This window comes from Rhinatrema bivittatum, chromosome 4 (genome assembly GCF_901001135.1).
Source record: "Rhinatrema bivittatum chromosome 4, aRhiBiv1.1, whole genome shotgun sequence".
Lineage (NCBI taxonomy): Eukaryota > Metazoa > Chordata > Amphibia > Gymnophiona > Rhinatrematidae > Rhinatrema > Rhinatrema bivittatum.
In genome coordinates, this window is record NC_042618.1 from 247,560,573 (window position 1) to 247,579,099 (window position 18,527).

General features: G+C 43.2%; 1 protein-coding gene across 2 annotated transcripts in view; it reads right to left on the bottom strand.

Moving 5' to 3' along the window:
• OVCH1 (ovochymase 1) overlaps positions 1–18,527 on the bottom strand; it is a 161,345-nt gene that overhangs the window by 88,615 nt on the left and 54,203 nt on the right. For both annotated transcript variants that reach the window (XR_003856433.1, XM_029599997.1), the window contains exon 14: positions 12,392–12,520. Coding sequence is in view for 1 of the 2 variants with exons in the window: in XM_029599997.1 (XP_029455857.1) it covers positions 12,392–12,520 (129 nt within the window). In the remaining variant the exon portion in view is untranslated. The remainder of the gene's footprint in view (positions 1–12,391; positions 12,521–18,527) is intronic.

Here is an 18,527-nt window from a genome sequence, read left to right on the forward strand (position 1 = left end):
AGGGCTAAATAATCAATTTGAGTGGTATTCTTTGATTTGACATGATTGTCTTACAATACTAACTATAAACTATCCATAAGTAGTGTTGGACACTTGAGAAGCATTTCTGGTTCCTCTGCGTAAAAATGCTCTCATATAGGTGAGAATGCCAGTGGGACCATCCAACAGCTAACATGGAGGCACTCTGGAAGTGAAAAGCTTTGTGCCTTGTCCCCTAATGCAGAAGGGGATTTATATTATTGTAACCCTTCCTGGGGAGGGTGGGGGGGGGGAGGGGGTTAAGTCCCAAGGGTAAGCAAACATTCTTCAGGGATGCTCTGGCTAGCATGCTTCCTTTAACTTTACTCTATCCCAAGGGTGGAATCCTTTATTGGTGGGGGAAGCTACTGCTTATGGCCTGGGTAGTGGTGCATGTCTCTCCCTCTGTGTGGTGTTAGCTGCTGCATCCCAGGGTGTGGGATTCTGTGACAAACCAACCAGGCAGGATAAGGCACTAGGTGTTAAATTAAATGTTTACCATAATTGCTAAAGACAAAGTCCACCTCAATAAAGATGAATTTACAGCTGATTGACGTACAAAAGGTGTTCTGGTTAAGTGTGCTTTATTTCAGGTGTCTGGGTAAAGCTTCCCAAGGTGATTTTAAAGTGCACAAAAGCTTCCCCAGTGGGCCAAAGAGGAATCCTAGGAGGGGTACCCTCACAGAAGGCTCTTATCTAAGTCCAGTTTATTCACCATTACCCAGCCTGTTCTGGTCTCATGGGGTGGACATCTGGTTGGGAACTCCAGAACCTTGGTCCTTCTTTGTCAATGTTTGTACTTATGACTTATATGCCAGCCCTGGAACTCTGTGGGAGAGGGAGAGTCAAAAACCTCACCAAAAATCAAAGTCTAAATACTAGGGATGTGAATTGGGTTTCGGACGATTGAAAATATCGGCGATATTTTCAAAATCGTCAGAAAGCAGGGGCTCCCCCGAAACGATAGGAAAACCCCACGATATTGATCGTGGGGATTCTCTTATCGTTTTGGGGGAGGGCAGGAAAAACGGCACACAAAAATAACCCCTAAACCCACCCCGACCCTTTAAAACTAATCACTTTGCTTCCCCACTCTCCCAACCCCCCCCCCAAAACATTTTACAGGTACCTGGTGGTTCACTGGGGGGGGGGGGGGGGGGGGTCCCGGGAGCGATCTCCTGCTCCCAGGCCGTCGGCTGCCACTAATAAAAATGGCGCTGATGGCCCTTTGCCCTTACCATGTGACAGGGTATCCGTGCCATTGGCCGGCCCCTGTCACATGGAGGGAGCACTGGATGGCCAGAGCCATCTTTAAAAATGGTGCGGGCCATCCAGTGCTCCTACCATGTGACAGGGGCCGGCCAATGGCACGGATACCCTGTCACATGGTAAGGGCAAAGGCCATCGGCGCCATTTTGGCCAGGTGAAAAAAAACCCCATGTGAATCGGAACCGATTCCGGTTCACATCTCTACTAAATACTTGCTTTCTGAAAAATCAGACACAGCCACTTTCTGTTGTCTGCCCCATACAGTGTTTAGATTAAGGTTCACAAGTCTTTAACCCTTTGTGTCCAGGGGGAGCCTTCTCCAAATGGTGCAAGGTTTAAAGCAGGAGTCCCTTCTGAAAAAAGTCAGGATAGATCTTTGCCATCAAAAATCTCACTCAGAAGGATCTGTCACTGGTGCTTGCCCTGTACAGGATATAGAGGGGCTCACAGGTCTTCGGGATGAGAGCCCTTTTTCCCCCCCAAAGGGAATCAAGCAAAAATCTCTCACTGCAACTAAATACAGGACAACCCTCTGGCATGGTGTACACAGAGGAACCTCTTAGAAAATATGAAGTTCCTGATGAGGCATGGAGACCTCAATGTGGAAATGCTGTATCCTCACTGCTCTGAATCCAAATCAAAATGACTCCAATGAACACTAAAATGGCTGGACTAAATGAGATGAAGCATCCAATCCAAACCCTCCATGTTGAGAGGGGCTGAAAGGAATGGAAGGCTCAGATATAAGGCTCTAAGCAGGGATTTGCTGACATCAAGTAACACCCTTAGGGGTGTTACAAACATGAGCACAAGTTTATGAATATGCAATTAAATAAAAAGCACAAAGTAATTTTATTTATTGGTTCTATATACTGTCATTAAGTATTCTATCACAACAGTTAAAGCATAAAACATTAAAATGAGAACATTTTACAGGCAAAATAAGATTATAAAACCAAACACATAATACAATGGAAATAAAATTATAAATAATAAAAAACTTAAAATCATATACAGTGATTTAACAAGATAAAATATCTTAAATTAGAAAATAAAATGAGATAAAATGAGACAGGGAAATAAAATTATTCAAAATAAAACCTCCCTAGTGTTAAAACTTTCCAGAGCATTGCATTTTGAGGCTGGCATTCAATGGTCTGATAAACTTCAATTGTCTAAACCTTATCTCAGTATCTTTAATACTGTGGGATTTAACACGTGAAAATTTAGTATTTCCCCAGTTTATTAATATATTATGAGGGCTTTCTTTGATTTATACCTATTAGTTTTATATGTCTCCTAGTCCAGACTGAAAGGGTAAATAACTATTCCCTGTTTATCTATTCCACTCCTCAGGATTTGAGACCTTTTCCATCTCTTCTCCAGGCTGAAGAGCCCTAAACTACTTAGCCTTTCCTTATAGGTGAGCTCATTCCCTTTATTATTTTGGTCACCACTTTTTAGATCTGCTAAATCTTACTCTATCTAGCAGAGTTATCTTCCCCATTTAGATCCTAGTTAGAATACCTTGAATCTGATAGTTTGATATTAAGTTCTCCACTGCTTTTTATTTTCTTATCCCTTTAGTACTTGAAAAGGTACCTCCTAATGTTTCTTCACAATACCCAGTGGTTAGCTAATGGTAAACACTGGTTGGGTGCCACTGCTCTCCTCTTGCTTACTTTCTTAGATACTAGTTGAAGATCCTCACCTTCAAGATTTCTGCCATATGGGCACTGAATCTGAAAACCAACTAAGGAAAATAAAATCAACCCCCAACTCAAAGGAAAGGAAGGAATGGGTGGAGGGAACCTTCAACAGAAATCCAAAATTGGAAAAAAAAAAAAAAAAAGAAAAAGTCCTATCCAATCCAAAAGGTGAAATCAAGGTTGCTACTCTCCATTCCTCATCTGATGATGAGGAGGAAGAAGAGCAGTCAGCACAGGCACAAAGTGTGACTGATGCCCCTGGCATTGCTTCTCAGGGTGCACCCACTACTTCAACTCCAGTGCAAACATCCACCCCGAAGGCTATAGAGAAGGGATCACAAAAGAAATACTCATGTATAGCAGCCAATGCTTTTCCTTCGCTGACCTTTTAAAAAATTTGTGGAATATTTTTACTAGGTTTCCAAAATGCTGTTTTAAACAGTCTCCATGCCTCATGCAGACAAACTTGTAACTGCTCCTTTTCATTTCCTTCTAACTAGTTTCCTCATCTTAAAGTCTTTTGTAGTAGTTTTATTTTACCCTTGATTTATTTTCTCAGTTTGATTGCATTATGATCACTATCGCCAAGCAAATCCTCCAAATTACCTCTTGCACCAGATTCTGCATTCCAACAAAAGCTAGATATGAAATAGATCCAACTCTTTGTTCAGTAACCAGTTAGTCTATAAAACAGTCATTTATGGTGTCTAGAAACTAACCTCTGACACACCTTGATTCATCCAAATATTGGAGTAATTCAGACCTTCATTATTTTGTTTCCATGCTTACTAGCTTGTGTCTAATATTAGCATTTTGCAATCTGTTTCACCATTTTGGAAGATGGACAGTTACCTTCCACTGCTATAATCCTTCCCATCACAAATTTCTAGTGATTCAAGATTGCAATGAGTTTCCTATGGAATCCTTAACATAGGCCACCACCTATCTGCTCTGTTATATTTATATTTATCTTTCCACCAGGTCTCAGATCATGTCAATGTCTTCATCTACTGCCATACACTTAACTCTCCCATCTTATTTATTTACACTTCTGGTATTTTCATATAGACACCTAAATGTATTTTTATTCTTTCACAATCCACTTGCTAGTAAGTTGATTCAGATAATTTGGAATCAGCTTTTTCAATTTTCTCACTGTCAGGACAATCTAAACTTCCCTTTTTTGGTATATTTCTTGGATACTCTGTTCTGAACCATATGCTCCTAAGCAACTGTTTTTTTCCCCCCTGATCAAGTTTAAAAGTTGCTCTCAATTAGTGCCAGCAGTTGGATTCCATTTTGATTAAGGCGAAGCCCATCCCACCAGAAAAGACTCCTCCTTTGCCATGAGGTCCCCCTGATCCTAATGAATCTGAAGTGATCCTCATTCATTCATTGAGATTCTGGAGTCAGTTTGTCTCTGGTGTTCTGCATAGACCTAGAAGTATTTCTGAGAATGCCAACCTAGAGAGTCTGGATTTTAGTTTGCTATCTTGAATCCTAAATTTAGCCTCCAGAAGCTCTGTCCTGCACCTGAATTTGTTAGAATCAACCATCTGCAGCCTGATACCCAACTTGCTTATCATGAAGAGCTAGTGAAGAGTGACTGTCATACAGCGCCCTTGTAGCCGGTGGCTTATATGTGTAAGCCTTTACGAGCGCTAGGGCTTTATAATCATAGGTCAAGGGCGCTGTATGACTGTCACTCTTTACCTGCAATAAGAGCCTATTCGCAAAGCGGAATATTAATTGTTTTTTGTTTTGACACAAGGTTTTCCTGCAAATTCTTGGGATAGTATTATTTTAGTCTTTGACATCAGAGCTAAGCATTTTTCTAATGCAGCCAATCGCCGCTCTCACTCAATGCTCTGTGATGCTGTTCCTGATGATGCTGTATTATTTATACCTTAAGCACGTGCTTTGCCACGTACTCTCTTTTAGTGTTTTGCCTGAAACGGTTGTTGTTTTGAGCTCTCTGAGTGTCTCAAATCTGTATTCAATAGCTAGCTACTTTGATAGAATGGTTTGGGTGGTGTGGGTGGCAGATAGTGTGAGTAGGTATTTTCAAACAAGAAGCAGCATCACTAGGAATTGTGCTCTCAGGCTTCCAGTCAAGTCTTTTCTCTGCAGTTTCATTTTTTGTGCACACAGAGCAATCTCAGTTGTAGTGTACACCAAGGCACTGCACTGCGTTTGGGTGTAGTTTTCCAGGCTCACATAAGGGCAGGTGGAGCACACCGTTAACCTGTGTTGAGACGCACGTTTGACGCACTAGCTTTACCCCTTAATAGCGCGTCAAAAATGTGCAGCTAACCCCCCCCCCCCCCCCAAAACTAATAGTACCCATAACATGCAAATGCATGTTGATGGCCCTATTAGTTGTTTCTGCACTATTCAGTAAGTAAAATGTGCAGCCAAGCCGCACATTTTACTTTCAGAAATTAGCGCCTACCCAAAGGTAGGCATTAATTTCTGCCAGCACCAGGAAAGTATACAGAAAAGCAGTAAAAATTGCTTTTCTGTACACCCTCCGACTTAATTTCATGACGATATTAAGTCGGAGGTCCCAAAAGTAAAACGAATTAAAAAAAAAAATTTTAAAAATCAGCCCGCAGCTCGTGGATTGAAAACCGGACGCTCAATTTTGCCGGCGTCCGGTTTCCAAACCCGTGGCTGTCAGCGGGCTCGAGAACAGATGCCGGAAAAATTGAGCATCTGCTATCAAACTGCTGACAGCCACCTCTTCTTTTACCGCGGGCCCTAATTAGTATATTTTTCTTCACTGAATCACATGCCCAGGACACTGGCCTGTGCGCGCGCCGGGAGAGCAGGTGCTCGCCCGCTCTCCCATGTTTCTTTCTGTATCTGCCTAATATATTGGTACAGCAGTGTTCTTTTAATCCAAATCCCCAGTAGGCCTCTTTTGGAGTTAAAATGATGTTGTGTGCACATACAGCAGTCTCAGTTGTAGTGTACATCAAGGCACTGCACTGTGCATCTGTGGGTAGTTTTCCAGATTCACATATATTGGTATAGAGGTGTTCATTCACCAATAAACAGGTCGATCCAGTAAAGTGTGCTCCGTCGGAGCGCACTGTCACCCTGCTCTGGACGCGTGTTTTCCCTTACCCCTTATTCAGTAAGGGGAGGAAAACACGCGGCCCACCCGCGGCACCTAATAGCGCCCTCAACATGCAAATGCATGTTGATGGCCCTATTAGGTATTCCCGAGAGATCCAGTAAGTAAAATGTGCAGCCAAGCCGCACATTTTACTCTAAGAAATTAGCGCCGCCCAAAGGTCGGCGCTAATTTCTTCCGGCGCCAGGGAAGTGCACAGAAAAGCAGTAAAAACTGCTTTTCTGTGCACCCTCCGACTTAATATCATAGCGATATTAAATCGGAGGTCCCCAAAAGTAAAAAAAAAAATAAATAAATTTTGAATTCGGCCCGCGGCTGTCGGGCCGAAAACCGGACGCTCAATTTTGCCGGCGTCCGGTTTCCGAGCCCGTGGCTGTCAGCGGGCTTGAGAACCGACGCCGGCAAAATTGAGCGTCGGCTGTCAAACCCGCTGACAGCCGCCACTCCAGGCCAAAAGGAGGCGCTAGGGACGCGCTAGTGTCCCTAGCGCCTCCTTTTCCTCGTTTGCACCGCGTCACCTAATTTAAATACTGGATCGCTCGCACCGGCGAGGGGCCGGTGCGCGCGCCGGGAGAGCGGGCGTTAGTCCGCTCTCCCACGGACTTTACTGGATCAGGCTGAAAGAAATAATTCTTTTAATTGAAATCCCTAGTAGGCAGTGACATTAAATCCATAATGTCAGGGAAAGGTAGACGAGTGATTGGAACTGGCAGAGGAGGCACTTCAAAAGGCAGTGCCAGTCTCCCATTAAAGTTAAAAAGGGAGCTATTCCAATCTAAAATCTCTGGAGGGGCAGGCAGTTCCATCCGGAAAAAACTGAAAATTAAAGATGATGCACCGCCACCTGTTTCTGACCCTGTAGTTTTAGAGGTGAGAAGGGAAGGCTGAGTCATGCAAGACAAAAGGGCAAGACCCAAAAGCAGCAGTGCTACAGCAGACTACTTAGCACTGAAAATGTAGCGCCAGCACTGTTTGCTTCTGATTCCGATGAAGAATCTTGTGTGGGATTCTCATCATCAGAAATGGAAGTAGTAATAGCTGAAGGTGGTTTAGGAGGATTAGTTAGTTCTGTCTTAGCCTCCACTTCAGTGCTGCAGGGGAGAGATGAAATTGATGAGGAGGAAGAGCAGTCAGCACAGGCACAGAGTGTGACTGATGCCCCTGGCATTGCTTCTCAGGGTGCACCCACTACTTCAACTCCAGTGCCAACATCCACCCCAAAGGCTATAGAGAAGGGATCACAAAAGAAATCTGTGATCTGCAGCCACTTTAAAGTGACCGAGGACCGTGTTTTGCTCAGTGTAATTACTGTGCCAGGGCTATTAGCAGAGGCAAGCAAATGGGACATCTAACTAATTCTGGCATGATGCATCATATGCAGAAGCAACACCCAACAGTACTGCCATCTGGGGATGGTGGCAGTACCAGTCAGAGGACCCCTTTTTCCAGGCAGCGTAAAGTGGTTGAAAAGGAGCAGAGTCACCCCACGCCCTCAGCCCCTTCTAGCAGTCAGGTAGACTGCTGGCCTGACACATGGCAGGCCAGCAGTCCCCTGCCATGTGTCAGAAGTGACAACCCACCATGGAGGAAATGGGGTGGTGTTCGGTAACGCTAACCTGGGGAAGGAGGCAGGCAGCCTCAAAATTTGTAACCAGGAGCATCGGGGAAATGATTGCCCTTGATGACCAACCCTTGCAGGTAGTGGAGAATGTGGGTTTCAAGCATTTGCTGAAGGTCTTAGTTCCAAATTACAAAGTCCCCTCCAGAACCACATTTAGCAGAAAGGTCATCCCCAGCCTGTACAACCAGTGTCTCAGTCTCATCCAAGCACTGCTAGCTAAGGCACAGGGGAGTGTGCATTTCACCTGTGATATCTGGACCACCATGAATGCTGCACACACTTACCTCTCCCTGACAGCACACTGGTGGGACCTGGCTGAGGCAGGGGCAGGCAGCAGCTCTATTAGTGAACAAGTATCAGGGTGGAGGTGGGATTTACTGCACACCCACCTGACGGACGAGGCCCATACCTCAACCAATATTCTAGCATGCAGACAGATGCTGGCGGGCTGACAGCTACACCAGCAAGACAGGAATCTTCAGGCAGGGTTCTTTGTCACAGACAATGGTGCAAACATGGTAAAGGCAATATCCAACGGGGGCTTTCAGAACATCCAGTGTTTTGCACACAGTCTGCACCTGGTAGTGACGTCAGCTCTGGGGTTGGAGTCCAATCACCATGAGAATGAATACCCTTATACGTTAATACACAAGTGCAGGAACATAGCAGCGCACTTCCACAGAAGTGTGAAGGCGGGGCAGGTTCTCCGACAAAAGCAGACTGATTTGGAGATGCCTCACAAGCATCTCATTCAAGATATTGCCACCCGGTGGAATTCCACCTTTATGATGCTGCAGACACCTCTTCATGAACTTTCTGCGGCAATGGACATTGGTGTGCAGAGTCCCCTAGGGCATCATGAGTCAGCTGGTAAAACTTCTGCAGCCCTTCAAAGATACCATGGAGGAAATGAGTTCCAGAAGTGCCACCTTGGCCGTCATCAACCCTATAGCTAATTTTCTGGAGGAAAATTTGGAGGGCTTTAAACAGGAAGAGGGAATGACAGCAGAGGTGCTGCATTGTCTGGACATTTTGCAGAAACAGGTGCAAGAGATATTAAGACCTTTAACAAAAGACCACACATACATGCTCGCCACAATCTGTGATCCCTGTGTGAAAGGGAAACTCTCCCTACAGTCTGATTGTCTCACATTTGTGAAGGAGCTGCTGTTAGTAAAAGTCCGTGAACAGGAGCGCCATACACAGAGACGGATTAGGCATGAAGCAGAGGAGGAAACAGCGGGCATTTCAGAGAGTAGTGCTTGCCCAAGCAGGAGCAGCACTCTGTCAGCAGCAGCTAGTACTTCCTCCTCCATTTCAGAATGCCAAAGCCATGTTGCCCCTAAAAAAGCATCTGCTCTGGAATGGGCTAGAGCGAAAGCAGCTGTCAAGGATGACTCTCAGCCCACCCAAGCAAAGGACACTAGCACAAACATCAGTGACATAGTATCTCACAGAGCCCATAGAGGACATGCAGCAGATCCACTGGCATATTGGGCACACAAGTCCACTGTCTGGCCACACCTAGCCAAAGTGGCTCAGAGATATCTTTCATGTCCACCAACCAATGTGCCCAGTGAACATGTATTTTCAATGACAGGGGATATCATGAGCCCTCACCGCTCAAAGCTGGCACCAGAGTTGATGGAAATGCTAGTGTTTTTTGAAAATAAACATGCCTTTGCTTGGGTTTCCAAATTTTCCTTGTGAATGGCAAGATGAATAAAAGCAATTTAAAGCCTTGCAGCAGCTCCAACTGCCTCATATGCTCCAGATAATATGAGTACATGTACCTGACCTCAACCACTGTGCCTGTCTGTCCACTGTCCAGCCCTTACGACACAAGGGCCTGACCTCAAATGCTGTGCCTTCTGAGTTTAGTTCTAGTATTTCTAATTTCAGTTTCATGTATTTGTGCATCACTTCTTTACAGAATATTCTTTTTCCTGTTTTGCAACATTTGGAATGTATGAACATAAAAATCCGACTTAAGCTGTTTGGAGCTTGCATATTTCATATGTTCAATAGTTTTCATGACCTTCATCATATGGGCCATTTTCCCTAGATCTTTCTTAGGTGCCAACATTAATGTTTCTAGTACTATAGAAAACTTGTGGTAGTTGCACTCTAGTTCATCCTCTGTGTTCCCATAGTTTACAGAGGCACTGTGTAGGGTACAAAGTCAACATAGGTTGATATTGTAGATTTGGGCTGGAGATTATGTCTGTGCTTCTTTTGGTCCTAATGGCTGAACCCTCGTTGCAAAGGGAACCCTCAGTCTCTGGCAATTCAAACTACTAATCCTTCACAGCATGGATCCTTAATTAAAACAAACCATTTTTTCTTTTAGTTTCAGGGCAGAGCAGAGAACTTCCTCCACCTTGCTCAGGAAGTCATGATCTGTTTGCACATGTTTAAATCCTAACAATTTGTACCATCATACAAGCAAAATAATAATGAAACTCCATTAAAAGGCTCCTAAATAATCAAGCTAACTACAATACAATTCACATCAATGCACATATGAATGGATTTTCTTACTTTACCTTAACAAATTTTGGCCTCCTCCACGTCGACTCGCCACACTTTGAAGGCTCGTGCTCCACTCTAGGGGCCAACCCATTCTAGGAGCCCTTCCCTGCCAAAGGAAAGGGAACTCTCCCCGGGTGTAGCCAGCCTCTCTCTTAGAACCCATTGACCCATGTTGAACCAGAACCGCTTTTCACATGGAAACCTCCTCGGTCTTCAAAATTCTCGTTTGTATATCTGCTACATCCACCAGCTTTTAAAAGACCAGCGAGAGCTCCCTAGACACCAATGGAACCACCCCACTCTAGGGGAGAACCCATTTTAGGGAGCCCTTTCCTGCACAAAGGAAAGGGAACTCTCCCCGGGGCCAGCCTGTTTTGCCCCTAAGCAAAACCACAGGGACCCAACTACCTCAGCTCTACCAGCCTGTCTTGCCCTTTCAACTTTCTGCCACTCTGCCAGACTTACTCTATCCTTATGGTGTTCTTGCCACTATCATGGTTCCTCAGTGTGTTGGTGCTAGTTTTTCTGCTATTTCCCTTTAATCGATACCTTGTGGTTTTTTCTGACACCCTTTCTGCTTGCTATGTTCCCCCTTCATTGTGCAGAAGGATGTTGATGCCACTTGTCTTGCCACTTTGCCTGTCGTGCTGCCTTCGAGTGTTCATACAACTGTTATCGGTGCTCTCTGTTGAAGCTGTGGTGTGTCTGACACTCTCGCTGTGCTTTGCATCTCTGTTAAAGCACTCTTGCCACTCCTGTTACCCCTTTGCCCCTTTACAGTGCCTTAGGCTATTCATGCCACCTTGCCACAGTCTAAATACCTTGGAGCTCTTTTCTCATTCTGATGATTGCTCCCCAGAAGTTTCATCTGAATTGATAAGAAAACCCCAATTCTGCAGCCAAAAATAGGCTGCAAATACTTCCCCCATTGACTTTAATGGCAAAATGAAAATGAATGAAACTAATAAACGAATTGGTTTTTCCCCCCTATGAAACTAATGAAAATAATTTTGGTCTCGCGAAACAAAAACCAAAACAAAACTAATTTTTTCCTTCTGCACATCCCTAGTATTCATTGTGGGCAGCAATTTGTATTTTCATTTCCAGTTGTTAGTACAAGGATACTCCTAGTAAATCACAACCAAGAATACTTCACATGAGATGTGCATTCAGCAAGAAGATACAGGAAAACAGTAATAAAAGATTTTAACAGATTTAATTTGAATTTTGCTGCTTTGTGGGTTACACAGAAGTACCTCTAAAAAAGGTCATGATGAAGCTTATATTCTTGGTTTAAATAGCAACTTCAAAAAAAGACTAAACACTGAACTCCTGTCTGAAAAGTCAAGATTTTATTAATTTGCAAAAATATAGGATATTCACAATTCAAATGACAAGGCCTACACAGCTAAAAGTCCTGGCTGAAAGTCATAGTGAGGCGAACTAACTTGCACAAGGATTATGAAGAGTGAAGTATGCAGTTAAATGTGAGCTTAAGTACTTTGGCCTTTAAATCCATCCTAGGCACTGATTCAAACAAGTCATCTTATATGCGTCTATGGGAAGTCTACGTAGCTTATCCAAGACAAGGGGATAGTATTGTCTCTGTAATTAGCCTCCAAAATAATTCTTGCCTCTAAGTTTTGGACCAGTTGAAGCTAGTGGAAATAATTCCTACTATTAAAAAAAAAAAAAAAAAAAAAAAAAAAAAAGACTGTTGCAGTAGTCCAATCACAAAGCCAATGCTTGCAGTGTCATCCTCAGCTGTTCATCACCCTAAACAAACTATTTTAAAAGATTTAGTATCATGAAATATACAGCAAGTTTTCCATATCTGTTGTACCACCGAAATTATCACACAGTACACCTGAACGTTTCACTTGCAATTGCACATACATATCTTTTCACCTACCAACAAGTCAAATGCATCTAATTTGGAAACCATATGCATTTCAATGTGCAAGCTACTGAATGCTAGTAATTAGGCAATGATTATCTCAAAATAAAGAAGCTTCATTTATTGGTCTTCCCAATATTAAGAAAATGTCTTGAATGTCAAGTATTGTATAATGGAGGTGTTCCACTATTACATTTTCTACCTACCTGATGGAACAAAAGTAAACTCAGCCTTGAATCCTCTGAAGTTGTCTTCTTCATTACTTTCAAAATGAATTAACATGACATTGGCAGGACTGATCACAGGGGGAGGGAGAGAGAAGCCACAAAGATTAGCTGTAAAACAAAAATAAAAAAAAATTATGATCTGCCACAAAATTACGGTAGTAAAATATTGGATTGGAAAAGTATAGACACCTAAAGCATAACAATGAAAATATGTCAAACTGATTTTGCTTTACTATACTATTATGATCTTTTCCTGGCAAGGCATCGCTAGTTGAGTGACAGTGTGTGTGGTGGGGGCAGGGGGTTTGAGTTAAGATAAAATGACTAAACTTGTTTGAGTTCAAAAAATCTCCCGAGTTTCAAGACCTTTTGGGGAGGAAGAGAAGACAAACTGATTTTTCCATATCTTGGCAAAATCCAAGGACTAAAATAGATCCAAGGAAATCTGAATTGATCATGCATATAATTGTAGAAGATTTTTTGTAAATTCACTGCATATCTTGCCAGCATTTAAAAGAGTTAATAGTTTGTCAGAGTGAATCATGAATTGTTTCATTTTGAATTAGGCGGTTTCTTCTTGCTCCTGTAGGCTTCCATCTAAGTTAGAACCAGGGCTAGAATTAAACATTAATTTTCATTCAGTACTACCTGGGAATTCCCACCCAATTTCCAGTTCAAATTTACCAAACCAGGCATAGCAGACAGTCCTCAGCCAAATGCCTTGAAATAGATTCTAAATATGTCCACTAGGTATCCCTGTACCATACTGCTGGGGGAATTCTGTGCTATTGTGAAGTGCAGAATGTGTGTAGAATTTGGATTTGGAGCAGGCCTCAGCACGCTGCAAGTGGAGTCCATCCCACTCTTGGTGAAGAAGCAGGCCCCAGCGTGCTCTGTCATGGAGAACAGTGTGCAGGTCCCGGGAACCATGAGCAGAGCCCATCCCACTCGCAAAGAGGGAGCAGGAGAATGTCCCCATGTGCTGCACTGCAGTGAAGGAACAGGAGCAGGCCCTGGCGTGCTGTATCACAGTGAAAAGGGAGGAGACCACTGTGAGAGTGAGTGTGTGTAGAGATTGTCTGTGTGAAAGAGAGGCTGTGTGTAGGGGTGTGCCAGAAAGAGGTGATTTATGTAAAGGGCTTGTGAAGGAGTGTGTGTGTGTGCACGTGTGGGAGATTGTGAGCATGAAAGGATTGTGTGATGTGAGGGAGCCTGTGTGAAAAATGTGTGTGTGAGTAATAGGTGGCCTGTGAGAGTGAATGTGTGATAGAGAAAGGGAGCCTGTGTAGGTGTGTGCACAAAAGAGAGAGGGAACCTGTGTGTATGTGTGAGAAGGGGACAGAGGGAGCCTGTGTGAGATGCATTACTGAGAGGGGGGTCAAACTGTGGGAGTGGAGATAGAGTGGTAGGGGTTAAGGCTAGCAGGGAAGGGGAGAGATAGGAGGGTGGAGGAGTTGGGGGGGGGGGGGGGGGGCTGACAAGGCAAAGTGAAAGGAGACTGGCCAGGGGAGTAGGGAAAGGGGATGGAAGGGACACTCTTGCAATGTACTTCTAGGGAAATTCTGCTCCAAATATTTAAAAAACTTTTCATCTTTAAGTAATAACTTCTCTGTATTACATTTTAAATTAAATTAGAGACTGTCATATATAGTGTGTTATTTGGACCAATATAAAGTAATCAGAATTTTGCAGAATTTGCAATTTATGTGCACAGAATTTCTCCAGGAGTAGTTACATAATGAGTAAGACCACATCCCACCTCACCAATCTGGGACTGAACACCAGCCAAGGGAGTGGACAACCTGTGTCAGGAATCAAACTCCTCTGCATATCTGTGCACAGTATTGACAGTAAACCACAGGCCTGGCCTTCAAGAACCTCTTTTAAAGTGGTTTACACATCACCAGAAGCCAGTCCCATTTACACCAATAGAATTTCCCCACAGCTACTGCAGCTCATACCACTAGTGCCAGCATAGCCCCTATGACAGACATTGAAAATACTGTAAAGAATGACAATTGTTTGTAGTATAACTACCCAAGTGGAGAGGGGGGAACCTTGCCAGTCCATGAGCTCATAAGTAGTGCATGGAAATATTTTACAATAGCTCCAGTGAGTGTCTTATACATTGGGCCTACAGCAGTAGGAAAGCTGTTTGAAATTAATGTAGCCCCTGTCCCGATCTACTGCTGGGCACAGGGGCTCATAGCCTAAGGCAGTTTCTATGACCTCCCAGGGTTACTATACAGGAATGGGGAAGAGGGGAAGATTTAACTCAAGGTCCCTTTGTGTTCCTCCTCATTGGGGATCTTCTCATCCCAATCAGAGCAACACTCTCCATATTGACAAAGCAGTTCAAAATAAAATGTTCCTCACTGGCATTGATGGCAGGTATAATAAAGTCCAAATGCACAAAAAAAGAGAAGTCTCAGTCTTTCAGCAGCAGAAAAAACTCCATGCCCTGGCAGGCAAGCTCTCTGGGATAGGGACCCTTCTTTTAACTCTTCCCAGGTACCATTCAGAGAGGATGCAATTAAACAATTTATATTCTGTTGATCCACAACTCTAGAAAACACACTCCTTTATACACTTTGATGAGCCCTTGGTTGATTCATTTTCAATCATCAATTCTGTGGGACCTTCCTCTGAGCTCCTCAAAGGGCAACCCTCTCTCCTCACTTTCTGGAGCAATCCCTTTCCTTGGATCTTCAGACACTTAGGATTTCACTCTCAGGGATCCCTGCAAGATCAAGACACTTTTTCCTTCTTTGAAGACTTGATAACCTGGACCTTGGTCTCCAGCCACCTTCCCAGTACAGAACAATTTTTCTTTCCTTGTCCCTTGAAAGCCTGAATACCCTGGGTCCTGGGCCCCAGCCACTCTCTCAAAACAAAATACTTCCCTCTCTCCGTATTCACCTGTTGGGAAAAAGTATACCCTTGGACCTTGCCTGGTCCTTCCACAGGGCCCAGTGATACCCTTCTGTGAAAAGATGGGCACCAGACTGATTCCTCTGGGCATTTCCCCTTGAAGCAAAAAGCCCCTACAGAGTAGCCTGTGCAAGTAGAGGCACTCCTGATTACTTCAGCCTTTAGGTGGCTAAGGCCAACTCCCACCATGTCACATGGAGACAGGAGTTTTGTTAAACCTATGACGTCTTCCACTTGACATCCAATATCTTCTTAAACATTCCTCTCACTGACCTCACTAACAGGGGCAAGATATATTGATCCTACATTACTAGCACTGTTATGGTAGCCAAAACACTTTAGGGCAACTCTTATAGTTATAGGCACATTTAATGTTCCCCTTACACTAAGTTTTGAGAAGAGATGTAAATGGAGAGAGGTAGGAAGGGGACTGTAATTCTTGAACACAAGGAACATTATAGTCAAATGAAGTAGGCAGACTAGCAATTTCTTCCAGAATTGAGAATAATGGGTCTAAAGTCTAAAGCTCTAGCATCCATTCCCCCTATCTCTGGATCATTCTTTAAGAGTCCCAATGTCTTACCCTTTTTTTGCCAACTCTCTCATTTTCTCCACAGTCACCTAATTTGCTGCGATGGTGAAAGCCAACCTGGCAATCTAAGAGGCCCTATGTCTGTTTCAGAGAAAACTTCTATGGCCTTGCCATTTCTGATATGCATATTTCAGGCTATAAAATGACTATCAATCTAACAAAAGCAATTCATAAACTGACATACACTGAAAGCAAAAGATAAGATGGGATGTGTGTGATGGAAAAAGAGCTCCTTGGAAGACTACCACAAAGGAACTGCTGGATAGGATTCTGGGTGGGGGAAGACTGACCCCATTTTAGAGTTGGAATTATTGCTGAGGAAAGTCAGTGTGAAAATGCTATAGGATAGCAGAAGCTGTCTGTTGCTGCTAAGTGTAAATGGAGGGTGTAGTACTTTAGATGACTACTATATGGTCTTCCTTTTGGTGGGAGTACACAATGCATTTGCACCATTTTAATTGGAGGAGTGGTTGATGTTCTATATGGGAAGGTTCTGTTTAATAAGAACAGGGAAAGGACCCATAGATGTAGTTCACCCAGTATAAAAGGGGGAGTTGAGGATTTTGGTGGTTAGAAGTTGCAGAAAACCCTTCCAGGGAGTGGGTTTTGCTTCAGGTAGTCTCTGAATTAAGAGGTCCCTGCAAGGCTTTCCTCAAGGAGAAAGACCTGAGACATGAAGTGTTTCTCCTTATGGGGAAGAAGCCAAGGGAACTTGGTTGGGAGTCCCAAGAGGTAGAGGAGAGTGAGCTTGACTTGGATTTGAAGAGCTTCAAAGAGTGAAAGTCAGGGACACTAGGGAATGTGACTCATTTATTTACATGGATGGAAGCTGTGATTCAATGAATTTTGAAGAAGAGCAGAGTTCATTCATCTATAAAGAGGGCTACAATGTGCCCAAGAATGAGTACTAAAGTGTTTGCAAGTAGTATTTGATATGTTACTTCAACATGAAGCTATCCCTGTCCCCATTGCTCATTTCACCTTTTCACTTTATCATTTGTTAACCCTCATGTTATCTATTGCTAATTCTTTGCTAGTTTCTCCCCTGTTCTCCTAGTTCCATTTTACCACTTGTTTCGATGTAATGCCCAGTTGCAATTTTTATTTTATGTAATGCCTTGTGCAATATTGTTGTTACAATGTAAACCGATTTGATATGTTACTTCAACATGAAAGTCGGAATAGAAAAGTTCAAAATAAATAAATAAATAGTATTTGTGGTATTAAGACTGATAAGCAGAGTCTTTAGGGAGGAAAAGAGAACTAGAGGGGTAAAGAATTGGAAGCTGTATTCACTAAGACTGTTGATGCATAGGCATACATGAAGTAGTAGAAAATAGTAATTAACTTCTAATTAGGGGAAGGTAGTATTATAGCCTGTTAGCGATTTAGTGCAATTAATTCTTTCTATATTTTTTCTGTAACCACCTCAATCTAGCTACGGAAGTGTGTGTATCCTGATCTAAATCAGTGTTCTCTCAAGCTACTATTATACATTATGACAATTGTTACCACCAGAAAATGAGTTTGAATATATGTATGGAGTGAGCTCCATCTTTCTCATGTGGTGTGATCTGAGCAAGGGAAATGGCAGTCAGCAGGACAGAGGGATTCTCCTAAATGGGAGGTTCCTATGCAGCTGAGGCTAGATGTACACCCTTCATGTTTCTGGGCCCAGGTCCACTATATGAACTGCGTGATTAATATTCCCATTCATTCCTTCTCAAGAGACTGGCATTCAGCTCATTCACATGTCCCAACTGGTTGGGGGCTATATCTACATAATGCAGAAATCTGAAATTTGAATGAGAGATTGATCTCAGATTTTCAATCTAGTCTTAGTATGCATGGGAGAGCAATTTTCAAAGATTTTATGCAGGTAAATGCGTGTGTAGGGATCCTGTAGTCCCCTACTAGAATTTAGTTAGAAAAATCTCATTGGTGTGGGGTCAGATGCAATAGTAATCTTGTGGTGTATAACTCTCCCATGTGGAAGCTGGCAAATGGTAAGCTCTTCTGGTTTTTAGAGCATTGCCATCATCTGACAGTATGGATTCCTGTTCTGTTTTCGCAGAGACAGCATGTCTTGGCTGGCCTCTTATTTTTTGTATTGGGTTGTCATCTCCATGGAGCCTTTTATTTGGATGAGAGTTTTTTCCCATCCTTCCAATCCACCCTATAGTCTTCAATAAATGTTTTTAATTTTGGAGTACCCAGTTAACTTGGAACTCAGTTAAGCTAATTTAATTTCTGATCTACCATCAAATGGGAGAGGTTCCCTTTACACAAGTAGAACATGTGATCAAGATGACTTTCACCTATCCTGGAGGGGGGGGAGGGGGGGAGAGAGAGAAAGAGAGAAAAAGAGAAAGAGAGAAAAGAGAGAGAGAGAAAAAGAGAGAGAAAAAAAAGAGATGAGAAAAGAGAGAGAGAGGAGGAAAAGAGAGAGAGAAGAGAAAAGAGAGAGAGAGAGAAAGACGAGAGATGAAAGAGAGAGAAAAGAGAGAAGAGAGAAGAGGAGAGAGAGAGAGAGAGAGAGAGAGAGAGAGAGAGAGAGAGAGAAAGGAGTAATTTGAACCCCCCCAGAAGGGC